The sequence below is a fragment of the Balaenoptera physalus genome, assembly GCF_965194825.1.
Source record: "Balaenoptera physalus genome assembly, chromosome: 3".
In the NCBI taxonomy this organism is placed as follows: domain Eukaryota; kingdom Metazoa; phylum Chordata; class Mammalia; order Artiodactyla; family Balaenopteridae; genus Balaenoptera; species Balaenoptera physalus.
Window position 1 is genome coordinate 53748481 of NC_138890.1, and position 18003 is coordinate 53766483.

The 18003-nt window shown below is 39.9% G+C and overlaps 2 protein-coding genes across 11 annotated transcripts in view; one reads left to right on the forward strand and one right to left on the reverse strand.

Annotated features, from left to right (window-relative positions):
* The window catches only part of STK32A (serine/threonine kinase 32A), a 132738-nt gene that overhangs the window by 44231 nt on the left and 70504 nt on the right, over positions 1–18003 (reverse strand). For all 9 annotated transcript variants that reach the window (XM_082454249.1, XM_082454252.1, XM_082454253.1 and 6 more), the window contains one exon: positions 17791–17964. In XM_082454249.1, the coding sequence (XP_082310375.1) occupies positions 17791–17964 (174 nt within the window). The remainder of the gene's footprint in view (positions 1–17790; positions 17965–18003) is intronic.
* PPP2R2B (protein phosphatase 2 regulatory subunit Bbeta) overlaps positions 1–18003 on the forward strand; it is a 689017-nt gene that overhangs the window by 28576 nt on the left and 642438 nt on the right. The window lies entirely within an intron of this gene.

Genomic DNA, 18003 nt, shown 5'->3' on the forward strand with positions numbered 1-18003 from the left:
TTCTTATATTTTCTGTCTTCTCCAATAATCCTAAATGGTTTCCTTCATTTAAGGCAATCTATAAGATGGTTTAACTGGGTAGTTACCAAACCTGGGTATATCTAGGATCACCTGGGGAGCTGAAAACGACATGCACCCCAACTGTTTCCTCACTCCCATTTCCTTAATCATTCCTTTGTCATCACGACAGCCTATCCACCGGGCAGCATGACCTTCTGTCATATACCTTTTATCACCAGACCTGACCCAGGTATTCTAGACTAATAATATATAAAACTTCCTGCCTGATGTTTCCATCTGTATGTTTAGCAGCCATGATAAATATAAATATAGTATGTCCTAAAGAGAACCTTTGATATCCATCACATCCCACACAAACACCAAAAAAACCCATGAAATTAATACTTGATCTAGTAATTCTACTTCTGGGTATATGCCCCAAAGAAGTGAAAGCAGGTATTTGAACAGATATTTGTACACCCGTGGCAGCACTAGTCACAATAGCCAAGAGGTGGAAACCACCCGAGTATCCATTGATGGGTGTATAGATAAATGTGGTATATACATATGGAATATTATTCAGCTTTAAAAAAGAATAAAATTCTGATACAGTCTCTAACATGGATGAACCTTGAAGACATTATGCTAAGTGAAATATGCCAGACACAAAAGAGCAATTATTGTATGATTCTACTTATATGAGGTCCTTAGAATAGTCAAATTCACAGAGACAGAAAATAGGATAGAGGTTCCCAAGGGTTGGGGGGAAAGAAGGATTGATGATTTATTGTTTAATGTTTATAGAGTTTCAGTTTGGGGTGACAAAAAAGTTACGGAGATGGACGGTGGTGATTGGTTGCACAACAGTATAAATGTACTTAATGTACTTTGTCACTTAAAAATGGTTAAAATGATAAATTTTATGTGATGTGTATTTTACTACAGTGAAAAAATATTTCTACATAGACACACATTAGAATTACCATCTCCAGCGCTACCACCATCATCATACTGAAGTCTGCAATAGTATAATACCTTGTTCTTCTTGCTTCTCCTCTTGTCGCCTGACAATCCATTATCCACATAGCAGCCAGGGTGGTGTTTTTCATTACACACACCTTCCCTGCCTAATGACTCCCTACCCACATGGAATAAAATCCGAACCATTTACCCCTGGCCTTACATGACCTGTAGGTGCTCTAGTCCTGCGGAGCCCTGAGCTACATCTCATAGCATACTCTCTCTGCCACACACCATGCTCCAACTGCACTGTTCTTCTTGGTCTCCTTCGCACGTTGTCCCCTCTGCCTGCAATTCTGTCTCCCTAGACCTTCAGGTGGCTTGTGTCTTCTTGTCATTCAGATCTTGGCTAAAATATCACACCCTCCAAGTTCTTTCTTGACCACCCAATCTAGAGTAGTAGCCCTCTCCGTCCTCATCTCTTCACCTCCATCTTATTTTCAGCACAGCACTATCATTACCTATTTTCTTCTTTATTTGTTCATTATTTGTCTTCCCCCCAAGTTCTCAGAGCAAGGACATCTTTTCTGTACTGTTCAGTGCTGTAGCTCCTAGGCTCATCAAAGTGCCCAGAACAAAGTCAGTGTTTAAATAAATATTTGTCAGAAAAATGAATGAATCTAGTCCCTTGGCTTCTCAAACTTCTGGAATAATAAGTCGTGTATTTCTTTCTCTCCTAAGAAGAGAAAAACAAAAACAAAAGAATAAGAACAACGACAACAAAACACCCTCCATATGCCAGATGCACTATATTTACTGTTAGCAACTAAAAAAACCCATCATTTGCCGAGTGGTAAAGTACAATTTTAGGAACACACACATTCTGTAGAAATCCTTCATTGCATCTTGATTTGATGAAAGAGTAAAGACTAGGTCCTGCTGAATCAGCTGATTCCTACTGTGAGAACTATAAATAGCAGTGTGGAAATGCAAAGCTCCCTGTGGCAGGGTCCGAGGCGGAACTGATATATCTGCTGTTCTCACTTGAATGACTTTAACAAGACATTAGCAGAACTTAATAGGCTAATTACATCCCTTCACTGCGCCTACCCTGGAATCAAGTTGCTCACCCTGCAATCTGATATGGGGTATTGTGAGAAGAGGCAACAGGAAAATCAGTGTATCCAGATCAAACTCAACTTCTTCAGTGTCCCAGGGCTTTCTGACAGGTCCACAGTTTGGATTTAATTCTTTGTTACATAATGCTCTCCTGGATTGGGTCCCCTCCAAGTTCTTGAGAGGGGGAAAATATTATACGTATAATATTTAATTTATATATTTATATAATGTTATTTTATAATATCGTATTTATCATGCATATACTATATTAATTACAATGTTACATGAAGGCTGTTGGTCACATAAACAGACCCATGTTAAGAAAAGAGAGTGTTGGGGGTGTGAGAGTGTGATGGGAAATTGTAAGCAAAAACACATAATTTCGAACAGGAGACAGAAGTGAAAAGCTGCCAGGATTGGATTAGTAAGGGCCAGGTATCATCCTCCAACTTTCTTACCAACTGGGTGCTGCTGCTTTTTTTTTTTTTTTTTTAATTGCGACATAAATGACTATTATATCAGTTTCAGGTGTGCAATATAATAATTCAATATTTGTGTATATTCTGAAATGATCACCACACTACATCTAGCTAGCATCCATCACCACACATAGTTAGGAATTTATTTTTCTTGTGATGAGAACTTTTAAGATCTACACTCTTAGCTACTTTCTGGCTACTTCTTTTTCTTGTTACTCAATCCCAGCCTTTCCCACAGTTTGTTCAAGGTAGTATTAGTTACAGAAGCCATTACAAGGAAATGAAGTAAAGAGACTGAAGGCTTTCAGGCTGTGTTGGTAAAGGGCCTCCATGTCCAAGGGAAAAGATTGATTAGCAATGCCTGCCATTGCTATAGGAAGAGGTTTTTGGGGCTGGTCCATAATAGTGTTTTCAAACTGCTGTGCTTCCCATGAGTCAAGAGAGTGGTTATAGCTATTATTTATTGTCCAAGCTGTGGCAGGCACATGGCAGGCGCTTGAGAGACAACATCTCTCTTATTCTTCATAACAGCTCCATAACTTAGATATTACGCCCATTTTTGCAAATGAAGAAGGGGGAGCTCAGAGATGGTTCAAGATTTTAAGTAACAGACAGAACTGGGATTACAACCTAAAACTGCAAGGTGCAATCTTAGTTTATATATCAAACGTTCATATCTTACTTCTTCTCAGGAGAGAGAATGTCCTAACATACCCAGGGGTCTGGGGTGTGGTTGAAATTGGTCTGCAGCAAGTTTAATTTTTTTTCATAATTTCTATTGTATATTTGAAAATCATATAGACTTTGCACCTTACTCTATAATATATCCATATCTCTTTTAATATAAAAGTAAAATTCCACCTTTCTTACTCTGGATAAATCTGTTGTTCTAGGAAGGTGAATCCCCAACAGTACAATAGTACAGACATTCCAGTTTGAGAAGTATGGCCATGTACCACCATCCCAGAAACTTGAGATTTTTAACCACTTTGTAGTCTCTGGAGGCAGAATGTTTAGATGACAAGGCTTCCTGCCTTACAGTTTAACATTAGTCAATGCTCGTTCATTACCATTGTTTTCTTTAATTTGGATTCACACAGCTAGAATCCTAGGTCACATTTATGCATTCTGCACCCAAGGAGACAGGGACACAGAGTAAATCACTCCGCCACAGAGACCAGCCTGAACTCAGGGCTCCTGGGTCTTCCACTCAAACCCAGGAGGTTTTAGGTAAAGAAATGAACTAGTTAGAGGCAGAGAAAGAGTCTGCAAAGTAAGAGGAACCAGAAAGGAACAAGACCACTTGTGGTCTGTTGATGGTAACAGATAAAGTCTCTCATCTGGATGCTGGTGGGGGCACAGGAGCAGAACCTTAAGGGGCCCCTGCTGGGCCAGGAGTTAGCACTTTAGCTGCTGGATCAAGGGAACTGGTAGGTGAGAGAGCAGAAAACAGGAGGAAGGGGGTCAGGAAAGGGATTGGGTAACAGGAAGGCTCAAGCAGCAGCTCTATCAACTGATACAGTGAAATACAAGAATCTCAGTAGTTTTACAATGGGTATGTCTATACCAGTGTATGGACTAAACATGTGCCTTGTATATGCTATACTGTATTGTACCGTAGAGTGTGTTTGTGTGTGTGTGTGCAGAATACAGTTAGTAATCACAAATGTTTGTATCCCTTCCCAGGCATTACTAGGTTAATTTGGGAAGCAGTAGAACCTAGATGTTAAGAGTGGGGCTCTGGAGTTAGATGACCCAGTTTCAAATCTCAGCTGAGAACTTGCTAGTTCTGGGACCTTGGGCAAGTTATAACCTTGTATAATGTACATTGTGATTGCCCTCCTAACATGCATTCTTCATTCTCTTAATCATTTCAGTTCTCATTTGGGTATTTAACCTCTCTGCCACACACACACAAACACACACACACACACATATACACACAGGCTGTAGTCCCTTTGTTTGGGGGACCCATCCCACGCTTGACTTTAGGAGATGGTTCTGTGACTAAGGCCTAAGCTAGTGAGAGTTAAGCCACTCCATAGTCCTGGTTATTGGTTCTGGGATGGGCTGTAACGCTATTTAAGCCATTAAGTAGGAAGAAGAGTTAAGCTATGGGCTTCTGAAGAAGAAGTTTCCTTGCTGTCCTGGGGAAAGCTTCCAGAAGGTGTGTGATTCATTGGGTTTAAAGGAGTTAGCATAGAGTCCTAGGCTGAGGTGTTGGATCAAGATAGCCTACAAGTCTGGCATACATCTGGACTTGCAAGTACCATAGAATAATAAATCCCCTTTATTGTTTAGTCTCATGTGAGTTAGTCTTCTATTGAGACTAGAAACATGTCTGGTAATATGTTTCTGAGACTCGGCCCCCTGAATCTATAAATCGAGGACAGTAATTGTATCTGCTTTATAGAGCTGTTGTGAAGATTTAGTGAGATGGTGCATGTAAAACTTTTAGTTTAGTATCTGGCACATAGTAATTGTTCAACTGACTTTCAGAAAACATTGAACAAGTAATTAGGAAGTGTCAGTGTAGGGAGGGCTAGATGGCAAGAAACTGGTGTCAAACTGAGAACGATAAATGATAAATAGTTGTTTTCAACTATCATGGAACCATTGTGACATACTCATGATGATAGATCTCATTTAATGCAACAAGTGAGATAAGGATAAGCCCTTTAAATACTTTATCCCCTATTATCCTCTAACAACCTTATGAAGTAGGTATAATTATTACCCTTATTTCATAGATGGGACCACTGAGGCACACAGAGGGCTAATTCCAGGAACTACTGCATTGTCATGCACTGTTATGAGAAGAGTCAGGATTCCAGTTCATGTTTACCTGACACCAGGAGTGATATTCAAAATACTTAACAAGGAACAAACACTAATCACAACGGGGCACTGATCATTAGGAATCCTGGAGGCCAGAGATAAATTATCAGTAAGACTACGAGTGGGTGACAACTAATAGAAGCCCTGTCCGACTTGACACCTTACTTAGTTCAGCTCCAATGGGCAGCAGGGGAACCATGAGGCTGATTGTGCGTCAACAGGAGGAAGAACTTTCTAATAATTCAGCATGTCTAAAAATGAAATCATCTACCTTACGTGGTAATGAGTATCTCACCTTTGAAGTGTTTAAAAGCTAGGAAGACAATTCCTTGTTGGAGAGGTTGTGGAAGAAATTCTGCCTTTGGATGCAGGTAGGACTTGATCTCTAAGTTAACCTTCACTCTAACATCCCAAGGTTCTGTAATAGCCCATAGTTGTTTTCCAACTGGCAGGAAAATAGTATGGCTTCCCTTTATTAGCCACCCCTGATTTTCTGAGCACTGTAATAAGGGCTTGTCATATTTTTCCTGCTTTAATATGTATGACATTATTAAATCTACTTCACAAATTAGAGACATAGATCTCAGGGCTTATTAATTTTCCTAAAGTCATACAGCTAATAAGTGGACCAAGCCCCAAACTGAGCCCTGAGCTGACTAGTCCAAAGCCCCTTACCCTGTCTACTATGCCATACTCTGCTTTCAAACGAGAATACTGTGTTTTCTTAATGGTTGTATTATAAGATAAATGTGTAATTTTGGTGATGATGTATTCTAGAGTATGAGAAGGAACAGTATGTTTTCCCCATAGTTTAGCGCAAGGAAGGTAATGGAAGCAAATGGACATAGTGTATCAATATTAATCAATAGTTATAAGTTTACTGAACACTTTCTATGTAGGTGTTGTGCATACGTTAGAATTTATCTCCACCACAGCCCTGTAAAGTATGTATAGGTTTCTTCATTTTACTGATATAGCAAATGAGGGTCAGAGATGCGAAGTAACTTGCCCACGGCTGCCTCTCTTGTAAGTGGAAGAGCCATCATATAATTCTAATGCCATCAGTCACTGCTCATGATGGACACCTTGCAAATAGCCTTGCTATGGGCATATGAATATCATGGTGGACAACTACATGATTTGAGCATGTAAAATACCTTCATATTATTCTGTTTACAAAGGATATGACTATATGTATATATTTGTATATTCCTATACATATAGTGATAATTCTATAAAAGATTATCAGTATATATTTAATGCTCAACCAAATAAGACTAGAAATAAATAAAACACATTAGATTACCACTGGGTTTTTATTTTCTGCAATACTTTTCTATAAATTAATTTATAAATTTCCCCACAAATTTCTAAAATAAACATGCCATCTTTATCGATTTGAACCAAAGTGTTACATAAAAATCTTCTTATTGTAAGATATTACATAATATCTTCTCATTACTTTTATCAATGAAGACACTATTTTTTTTTTAAGTACCAGCCTAATAGCTAGAACACATGATTTCGTATCTTAGCCTTGTCTCTGATTTGCCTTGTGACCTGGGGCATATCACTTGCTTCTCTGGGCCACAGTTTTAGCATCTGTACCGGGGTTGACAAACTATGGCCCATGGGCCAAATGTAGCACATCATCTGTTTTTGTATGGCTATGAGCTAAGAAGGGATTCTACATTTCTAAATAGTTGAAAAATAAAAAAAGAATACTATCTTATGATACATTAAAAATCATGTGAAATTCAGATTTCAGTGTCTGTAATAAGGTTTTATTGCAACACAATCATGTTCATTTGCTTACATATTATCTGGATGCCTTCACTCTGCAATGGCAAAGTCAATGAGTTGTGACAGACCCTATAGCCTACAAAGCCTAAAACATTTGCTATCTAGCCTTTTACAGAAAAAGTACGCCAATCCCTTACCTACAGAGGGAGCAAGTTGAACTAATAATCTCCAGGCTCCTTCTTGCCCTAGTATCTAGAATAGCTAATGAATCCCATTCTCTATGATTTCCATCCTTATTTTCCTACCACCCACTGTGAATGTTCTATCCTTATCTCCAAACTGATTACAAATTCAAATATGTCCCCTTTCCTGACTGCCTCTGTACTTTCATTAAAGCACAAGTAAGAAATAAGGTTGAACTAGAGCCTTTGTTAGAGCATGGTAAGACAAACTGGCTTCAGCTCACCTCTCCTGTGACTGCTTGAACCACTCTCCCCCTTTCTCACATGTTCCAACCACAGGGGCCTCTGCTCTGCTCCAGGACACCTAACAAACTTCCACCTTAGAGCTGCTTGTCCTGCAAGGCTTGGCTCAAATGCCACCTACTGGCAAGGCTTCTTCGAGCGCAATGACCCTCACCCCCAACTCTGTACTCTTTTTCTTAGATCCTTGTTTATTTCCCATAAAGCACTCAAAAGAATCTGTAACTAACATGGTTATTTATGTATTTGTTCATCGTTTATGTTTCTGTATTATATTCATTGCCCATCTCCTCAACCAAACTGTAAGCTCTAAAGGGACAGAAACCATGTTTTTATTCTTCAAAAACTCTTCATACTAAGTGAAGTAAGCCAGACAGAGAAAGTCAAATATCATATGATATCGCTTATATGTGGAATCTAAATAAATGATACACATGAACTTATTTACAAAACAGCAATAGAGTCACAGATGTAGAAAACAAACTTATGATTACCAAAGGGGAGGGGGGGAGGGATAAATTAGGAGTTTAGGATTAACATACACACACTACTATATATAAAATAGATAACCAAGAAAAGGACCTACTGTATATCACAGGGAACTTTACTCAGTATTTTGTAATAACCTACAATGGAAAAGAATCTGAAAAAGAATATATATATATATATACACACACATATATATATACACACACACATATACACATATATATGTATATATATAAACTGAATCACTTTGCTGTATACCTGAAATTAACACAACATTGTAAATCAACTATACTTCAATAAAAAATTTTAAAAATATACATGTGAATAAACAAAGTTGTTGATGAATCAAAAAAAACCTCCAGGGCTTCCCTGGTGGCGCAGTGGTTGAGAATCTGCCTGCCAATGCAGGGGACACGGATTCGAGCCCTGGTCTGGGAGGATCCCACATGCCGCGGAGCAACTAGGCCCGTGAGCCACAACTACTGAGCCTGCGTGTCTGGAGCCTGTGCTCCGCAACAAGAGAGGCCGCGATAGTGGGAGGCCCGCGCACCGCGATGAAGAGTGGCCCCCGCTTGCCGCAACTAGAGAAAGCCCTCGCACAGAAACGAAGACCCAACACAGCCATAAATAAACAAACCAACAAACAAACAAACCAACAACAAACCTCCATTCAAGAGCTGTGTGCCTGGCACATAAATAAGTCATCAATACTACCTGTTAAATGACTAAACCTGAAAGAATGAAGCTTCAGCTTTGTACGAAAATGTAGGCTAGGCAAAGTAAAATTTAATTTGGACTAAGTTACAGGTTGCATATTAACGGAACTCTTGACCTTATAGAAACTATTAAAAGCTCAGCACCAGGCAAGTTAAATGTTAACCTGTAAACGAGCAGCTCTTTGCCTTGTTCACGTGGGTTTTCACAAATGGGTGCCCTCGTGTGAGAAGCACAGTTTCAGAGCTCCTTTCGGAACTGCCTGACGCACAATACAAAGCAGGCAGAGTCTCCCGTTTTCACAATGTGTAATTCATGCTCATTCATTATTCGGTAGCTTGGGAGCAGGTGCTGAATAGAACGTACCAACCTAATACCCTCATTACTGCACTGCCGTTTTGTTTTTGAGGCTCAAGTGGCCCTTCTGCCATGGGAGTTAGGAAGAGAAAACATTCGCAAGGGCTGGTGAGCTCCTGAAGAGAAGATTTACCAAAACAACAAGCAAGGGCATTTTCTCAACCACTCCACAGAAAATGGCAGTCGGAAGCCAAAACCTATTATCCCACTGCAATAAACAGAAAATATTATCAATACACTGGGAGGAAGAAAGGCAGCGTCACGTGAAGCACGAACAATACAAGTAATCGGATCATCTATAAGTATTTTTAGACTTGTAATTTTATCATCCTGGACATGCTGCTTTGGTAAATTGGAAAAGATTTCACTTCCCTTAGAGATACGTAAGTGCAAAACAAAACTCCTTGGACTAGAGAAACGTTATGAAAAAGCCAGAGATATCTGAAATATCTCACCAAATCTGAAATATGAAAGTAAGCAGAGACAGTCTCTGGGCAACATAAAATAGCTTACCATATACTAAAGCTAATGGATTTGACTTAGTGAACTCTCTCTCGGGTTACTGTAATTTTATGAACAATTCTAACAAGTTTTGTTCTGGTCTTCCATCCCATAATATATTTGAAGCAGCATATCAGGAGTGAAGTAGAAGCTGCTCTGAGTAGTACGTGCTAGAGAAGCAAAGATTGAAATTTCAGCACCTAAAAAAACTATGAAAACATACTGTATTCATCTGCCAGGGCTGCTGTAACAAAGTACCTCAAACTAGGTGGCTTTAAAAAACAGAAATATACTGTTTCATGGTTCTGGAGGCTAAAAGTCTAAAATCAAGGTGTCATCAAGGCCCTCCTCCTTCCGAAACCTGTAGGTGAGCGGTCTTCCTTGCTTCTTCCTAGCTTGCGTTGGTTTGCTGGCAAACTTTAGCCTTCCTCGGCTTATAGACACATCACTCCGATCCTTCATCTTCACACGGAGTTCTCCCTGTGTCTCTTCACATCATCTTCCTTCTGTTTATATCTATCTCTACGTCCACATTCCCTCTTTTGATAAGAATCCCCGTTACATTGGATTAGGACCCACCCTCATGAACTCATTTTTACTTGATGACCTCTGTAAAGACCCTATTTCCTAATAAGGTCACATTCTGAGTTACTGCGGATTAGGACTTCAACATACCTTTTGGGGCGGGGTGGGGACACAAAATTTAACCCATAACACATACCAACTAAAAATGTGTATCTAAACTAATGTTTGTTGCTATCGGGTAAATAGCACTAAATAGCTCACCTGATCTTGAAGAAGTCTATTACGGTCGTAAGAATGAAACTAAGAGAGCCTATATTAACAGCAGGATCTTTGAATCAGTTCATCCTACTTTTGAATGTGGCCTTAGTATACCAACTGTATGGTACTGGGCAAGTCACTTAACCCTGTCATAGTATTGCTGACTATCAGACTAGGCAGTGTGTGCAAAACGCTTGTTAGCGCAGTGCCTAGTTCTTGGTATATGCACAGTGAATGACAGCTCTTCTTAAGCCATGAAGAAAATGAGATAGGTACTTGTAGTATAATTTAAATGGTGAGCAGAGGGGAGTAAGCACCTCCAGGAATTAGAAAAGCATCTCTCCAGATGACTCATTTCCACAGGCTTCAGAAACCTGGGGTGTCACTGTGTTGACAAGTTCTTTCATCAGAAGCTCACCTGTCACTCAATGATCATTGACTAAAATGATTAGCTGCAGAAAGATCTTATTTTTTCCCTATGAATGATCATCCCAAGAAAATAAAATGTGATTTCCAAGATGCTGCAGTGTGTGTGAGTCAGACAAAAAGATGAAATCTCAGCCTTGAAGATCTCTGCCTGTAACAAACTGACTGAAGACCTTTGTTAAAACAAAGAATTTTGGCTCACAACTGAACTGCAAAAAGGTCTTGGTTATTAAATGTGTTAAAGGCTGATTAGCCCACCTCACTGTCACATGCTTTTTGGACAGTTCATTTTGGTCATGGGGCCTTGCTGGGGAGAAATGGGTGCGTGGTAGAGAGCAGAAAGTCAAAGAGGTTATACTTTGAAGAGCGTCATCCTATCAGGGCTGAGGGGAAATCACCCTAGACTCTTAGGTACGAAAGAACCATTCCTGTTCATTTGGCCAAACCACCTCATTGCTTCCTTGACAGGGATGTTCAGGGTTATGTTTACGGTCATAGAGGATATTGATGTCAGAGTCAGGCATAGGAAGTATGTTTAGAGGAAGTATGGTGGACAGACTTTATGGTGCCCCCCATGTTCCCCACCTCCTGCTGTTCATGTCTTGTATCATCCTCAGCCCTTGAGTGTGGGCTGATTGTATGATTTGCTTCTAACCGACATTATACAGCAAGGGTGATGGGCGGTCGCTCTTCTGATTGTGTTACATAATTTTATTCAATGATATATACCCTGTCTTGCTAGCAGACTCACTCTGGAGTCTTGGTCTCCTCACTGAGTTTGAGGAAACAGAGTCCTATAGCCATGAGGCAATGAATTCTGCCAACATCCCTACTGAACTTGGAAGTGGGCCCTTGCCCAGTCCAGCCTCCAGAAGAGAACCCAATTCTGGCCAACACCTTGATTACAGTGTTTCCGAGAACCCAGCTAAGATGTGTCCAGACTCCTGGCCCAAAGAAACTGTGAGATAATCAATGTGTGTTATTTTAAGTCACTACATCTGTGGTGGTTTCGTTACACGGCATAAAAACTAACACAGCATGGAGGAAAGGCAGCATGGAGCCCCACACACTGTAGACACACAGTGGGAATAAATTAAAAAGATGCTGAAGACAACTTTATCCACGGCAACCTAGAAGTTGACAACCTAGTTGACAACCATTACCTTCCATGTCCACCCAAGGAGCACGTGTATATTCTGTCCTCATTCATTTGTTCAGTCACTGATGTATTTAGCAACCGCTCTGGATTAGACTAGAGATGAGATTAGAGATTAGAACAGGAGTGAGGAGTAGGGCCTCAGTTTAGGAGGGAGAGACCACTTCTTATAAAGAATATTGTGAGCCAGGGGCTACCACTAGAAATAGGATCAAGACCACTGTGAAGATGCACTGAGAGTGAGTGACGTGTATGGGTGGCTCAGGATACACACATAACTGCTTATTTCCTTAGTAGTAAATGCCACAGAATTTAAACACCTTTCTGGTATCAGTGTTGAATTGTTTACTTGACTCCCTTTCACGCTATATTATCAACTCTGGATGACAGGGAAGTTGTCCGTCCTTTCAGCGTTGAAGGTCAGCACCGAGAACGTTGTCTGGCAAACAGATACTCAAGAAACAGATCTTGAATGAATATTTATGAGAGAAGCATATCCCTAAGTTTTTTTCTTCACCATCCAAATGCTGATTTCTAGAAGAATGATATAAACACCTGGCAAGCAGCTACTTCAGTCCAAGAGGGGATGTGCGAAAACTAATTCCTTTGTGTATTTTTTGGAGGCTCCGAGATGCACTGGGTGTCAGTTAATGGTTTCTATGATTATAGCAGAGAAGACAAAGGCGATGAATAAAAATAGCATCCTATTCTTTTTTTTGACAATCATGAATTTTCTTTTATTCCTACTTCAGCGTATCTGTAATCAGTTGGAGATGAACTTTTGCAGCACACGCTGTTACACCGCCATCATTGATACCAATGGCCTAATTAGATTTTTATCTTATTCCTGTAGGAATTTAGAAAGCAGTCAGTTATAACTTCATTAGAGTGAGATAATTCTTAGAAAGATGGAAAAACATACATCCACTCAAATGGTATTTTGACCCAAGATGACTTACTATTTAACTGTCCCAAACAATTCATCTCATTAGATTAAATCTGTAATTGAGTCTTTAACATCTGACAAGGGAAGGAATACAAATTTGTCATTAGACTGTAATAATTACTTTCTATCACTTTATTCACTGCAGAGACTTTGGCAATCAACAAATCAGAGTACTATCCCATAGGAAGGATTGTAATGAGTTTAATTTTCCTTATTTTTAAAAATAAAAGCAAATAATCACGGTATCCATATCTTAAGATCTTCATTCACTGATGTAATGTAAGTAAAGCGGAATATTGAACAAGGAAATGGCCATAATTTAGAAACTAGAGCTGATTTTCAAGCTGTACTCATAGAAAAATGTTTGACTTCCTGACCAATAAGAAATATGTCTAATTGCACAATTCGAAATTAATGATTACTGTGCAATCCTGTGTCTTTCACAACTATAGAGAAAACAGATTCTAAAAGTGAAAAAAATTAGCTAAATATTCTACATATTTAGGAAACTCCAAAAAGTCAAGTCTGTGGATTAAAAAAAATCCACAAACAAAATAAAACAAAACCCCATTTATGTCTCGTTTGGAATTTAGGCAGAAATAGCATTTATGGTATTTAAAAAAAATAACTAAGCTGGCCATTGCTGGCAGGAAAAACAATGCAAACAAAAAAAACTAAAGACAGAGCCTATTCTGTGTTACCACAGGGAGACAAACAAATACTTTCATTCAGAATACAGTTCCCCTTACACAGACTAAACTCTCCTTCCTGCTTTTAAGCCCTCTGAGCTCAGACGAAACTTGTTTTGTTACCCCAAAGCATCTTCCCTACTGGAGCACTTCAGTCTTTCTCATCCAATTTAGCTTCTAGTTTTAGGCTCTTCTGTTGTCTGTTGGCTCCATTTGCATCCTCTTCACTTGTGCAGCCAGACAGCGGGTACCTGAAGGCAGGTGGCCGGGCCCCACCCTGTACCACACCCTCCTCAGGGCAATAACAGTGCTAAACATCAGTAGGTGTGGAGAGTGGCTAAGAGCTCTGCATATCCTTCAAGTGTAGATGGCCTCACCTACACATTAGCCAAGTTATTTTCTGAACCGGAGTTTCATCAGCTGTAAAATGAGGACGATCACACCATCAACCTCTTGGAGTTGTGGGCGGACTGAGTGAAATAATTCACAAGTGCTTAAGCAGAGCATCTGGTACCCAGGAAGCCCCTCAGTCGGGGCAGCCTATTACCTCTCCTGGTCCACACATATTTGCTGACCACCACAGATAATTTGGAACCTTCTACCCTGTCCAGAGACAAAATGTTGTTTTGAAATTAGGAAGTCACATATTTTATATCTGCACTTGTATGCAGATGATCTTTCCTTGCCTGGGAAATCTACCGTATTTTGTCCTTTTTTTTTTTTTTAATTCACATTTTAATACCTTGGAACTCAGGTTGTGTCTTACAATCCATCCTCTAAGTAGCTGCAAGATGTTTTGTTATCATAGGTGCCATCAAATACAGCATGAATTCTTCAGATTCTTTTGAAGAAAGAGATTTAGAAAGAGAATTACAGTACTCAGAAGCCTCTATCTCTTCTTCTATGTTGCTCTTCACGCTTTTAACTCTGCCCCAGGAGCCCTGAAGCTGGCTTCAGAGTGCCGCCACTATTATCCCCTAAATGCCGTAGACAAAGGGACACTGCTTACTTCACCATGTACATGTCTTTTAAGCCATTTGATACCACTTCAAATGGAAATCACTTCACATTGATATCTAGTAGTCTGAAGGCAGAAAGTCCTGGTTATTAGAGCTCTCTCACAACTAAAATGCCTATTTGGTCATGACTGTCTTGAAAAGCCCTAATGAGGTTGATATATGTTCTGATTTTTCCGAAACACTTAGGAGTTTTGCCTGTTGTCCCAGCATAATTATTAACACAACTCCTTTCATTTTCAGGAGTACTCTGGTTTGGATGATAAATTATATGATTACCGAATGTGAAGACCAAGGTAGATCTGAAATTTATGGCTTTCATGCCTTCTAGTTTAATTTCGTCTTTGACTAAAAGCCCAGCTTTACAGATAACAATCTGTCATCCGTGTGGTTCGGGCAGTGTTCATTCCTTCAGATTTTTGTCACACACTGGTTACACAGTAAGAAGCACAACACGCATGGCCCCAACTCATGGAGTTTACAGTTTAGCACAGCAGACATTAGGTAATTACATACCCCAAACATCTCAACTCCTCAGGAGAGGTACAAAATGCTACGACTGCCTATAAAATATAACACATGGGGAGGCAAGGTAGGACATATGGGCAGTAGAAATCCATCTGGATTGTTTTTTGGGTTTTTTTTAACATCTTTATTGGAGTATAATTGCTTTACAATGGTGTGTTAGTTTCTGCTGTATAACAAAGTGAATCAGCTATACATATACATATATCCCCATATCTCCTCCCTCTTGCATCTCCCTCCCACCCTCTCTATCCCACCACTCTAGGTGGTCACAAAGCACCGAGCTGATCTCCCTGTGCCATGCAGCTGCTTCCCACTAGCTATCTATTTTAGATTTGATAGTGTATATATGTCCATGACACTCTCTCACTTCGTCCCAGCTTCCCCTTCCCCCTCCCCGTGTCCTCAAGTCCATTCTCTACGTCTGCATCTTTATTCCTGTCCTAGGATGCTATCTCATTTTAACCCAGCATTCATAATGTCATGGTGTTTGCCTTCCATTCATCTGCCATGAGGAGGAGACATTTCAGTACAAAGAGGCCCTCTGAAGACGGGCACTAAGTAGTAATTGAGAGTGTGTAAAGGGCAAGGAGAAGAAACTTAGTCCTTGGTTTCTTATTCAAGTGGCAAAACCATGATAGGAGCAAGAGAGAGTGAGGGAGACAAGGACAGAAAACAATGCTATTTGGTACGGTTGTGTTCCTTGGGGGTGAAAATTGTATCAAGTTTTCTGTTTCGTTTTTCTCCTGTATTCTTCTTGGAACACGGTTCTAAGCACATGGCAAAAATGCTCAGAGCATCTTGACTTGGGATAACTGAGAAAATGAAGCTCAGAGAAAGAAGGCACAGAACTCAGATTCAAACAGAGAGAAGGGAGAAAGTTACAAGGTGGCCCCTGGTGATGTTGGCTTTTCAGTCCCTGGCTTCTGCCTGAGATCTGCAATGTCAGCACCCCAAACAGACTGTGGGTTGGCAATTTGGGGGAGGATGAGTGAGCATGAAGACCCTGAGAGGGACTCTATAGCCTATAAATATGGAAAGTTTCTCCTCGGAAAGAACTAGGCGGGGGGGTAGCAGAAAGCCAGTATGGGAGAAAGATCGCTTGTCAACAGGATTCCCAGTTACTGACAAAAACACCAGGTGTGTAAATTTACTTCCGAGATCATACATGATTAACTGGTCTGCTTTCCATTTATCCATTGCCTGAAGAGCACGTTTCCAATACAAATGGGCCCTTCCAAAGATAGAAAATTAAATAATAATTATGTAAGTGCCAAGGCCAAAAAGAAAAAAAAAAAGATTGGTCCACAGTGCTTGCACGGAGAATCTATAAATTATGATGTTACATCTTCAACCACAGGCCCTGTACTAGCCTTGATAAATTCTAGATAAATGTCAACTAGTGGTGGGCAAAAATTTTATCTAGACAAATTTTCAGTAAATGAGACATAAATAAACTTAAAAACTCAGCAGATTCTTCAAGGATTAGAGATGACAGTGACAGAGTCACATGTTGGTTGTTCATTTAACAATGTATAATTAATTAATGTATATATTTCATATGTGTAATTAATGCAAGGTAGTATAGTAGACAGAGCTCTGACTTTAGGATCGGAGAGATATAGGTTTGAATCCTGGCAATGCCAATTGTCAGGGTCTCTCCTTGGCAAATCTTTGAGCCACACTTTTCTCCTCTGTATAATGGGAATACTGTAATGAAATGTGGAGTCCTCTTTGAGTTTTGAGAACTTAACAGGATAATATATGAAAGTACCTAGCATTACCTGGCATATAGAAAGCCAGGTAAATAGTAGCTGCTTTGATGGTGATTAGGTTCAAACTTCTTATAAGTAACCTAGATGATACTGTAATGCCTCCAAGTCACAAAATCTCATATTTAATACTGGTCTAACTATACCTGCTCAGCTCACTTATCACTTATTACAGAGATCAAGTGAGATACTATATAGGAAATTGCCATAAAAACGACGAACTCCTATATAAACATAAAGTATTATCCTTTTCTCTCTGTTGTCTGTTTGGGTTTATAGCTACTTGTGTTCTTTGTTTGTCTTTAACACAAATGCCCAAGTGAAGGAGATACATTGCTTTTGCTGACTTCTGTCTGCAGCACGCCCTCACAATAGGGTAGATGACAGGCAGATGTTAGAACTCAAATTTTCTCCCCAAAGAATTTTCTTCCTACCCATTCTATTTCTTTCCCTTCATGCACTTCCTCCATTTCTCTTTCGATTAATTCATTTAATATTTATTAAGTTCCTATATGTCACCTTTTCTTCTCTTTGTCTAGGCTTAGTTATAAGCAGCACCAACACTCACTAATTCTGGTCTTGTTGTTTACTAACTGTGACCTTGGGCAGACTAAGCTCAATGTGCTCAGTTTTGTTTTGTTTTTTTTTTAATCTGAAAAGTGGGGACAATACACCTACCTCCAGGGATGTTGTAAGAATTAGATGTCACGTTCAACAAGGACCCGTTGAATGCTTCAGGTTGTGCATTCCCTCCTGTGCATTCAGACCAAGGCTGTCCCCTTGGACTTGACTGACCTGTGAATGATGCGCTGGCTCCGCAGGTAGTCCAAGGCCATGGCCAGCTCACAGATGAAGAGCTTCACAGTGTCTTCCTGGAAGCGGACATTCTGCTGCAGGTGATAACGCAGGTCCCCGCCCAGCAGGAGGTCCACCACCATGAACATGTCTTCCTCATCTTGGAAGGAGTACCTGGAGGGGAATTAGAAATGCAAACGGGTTAAATACATT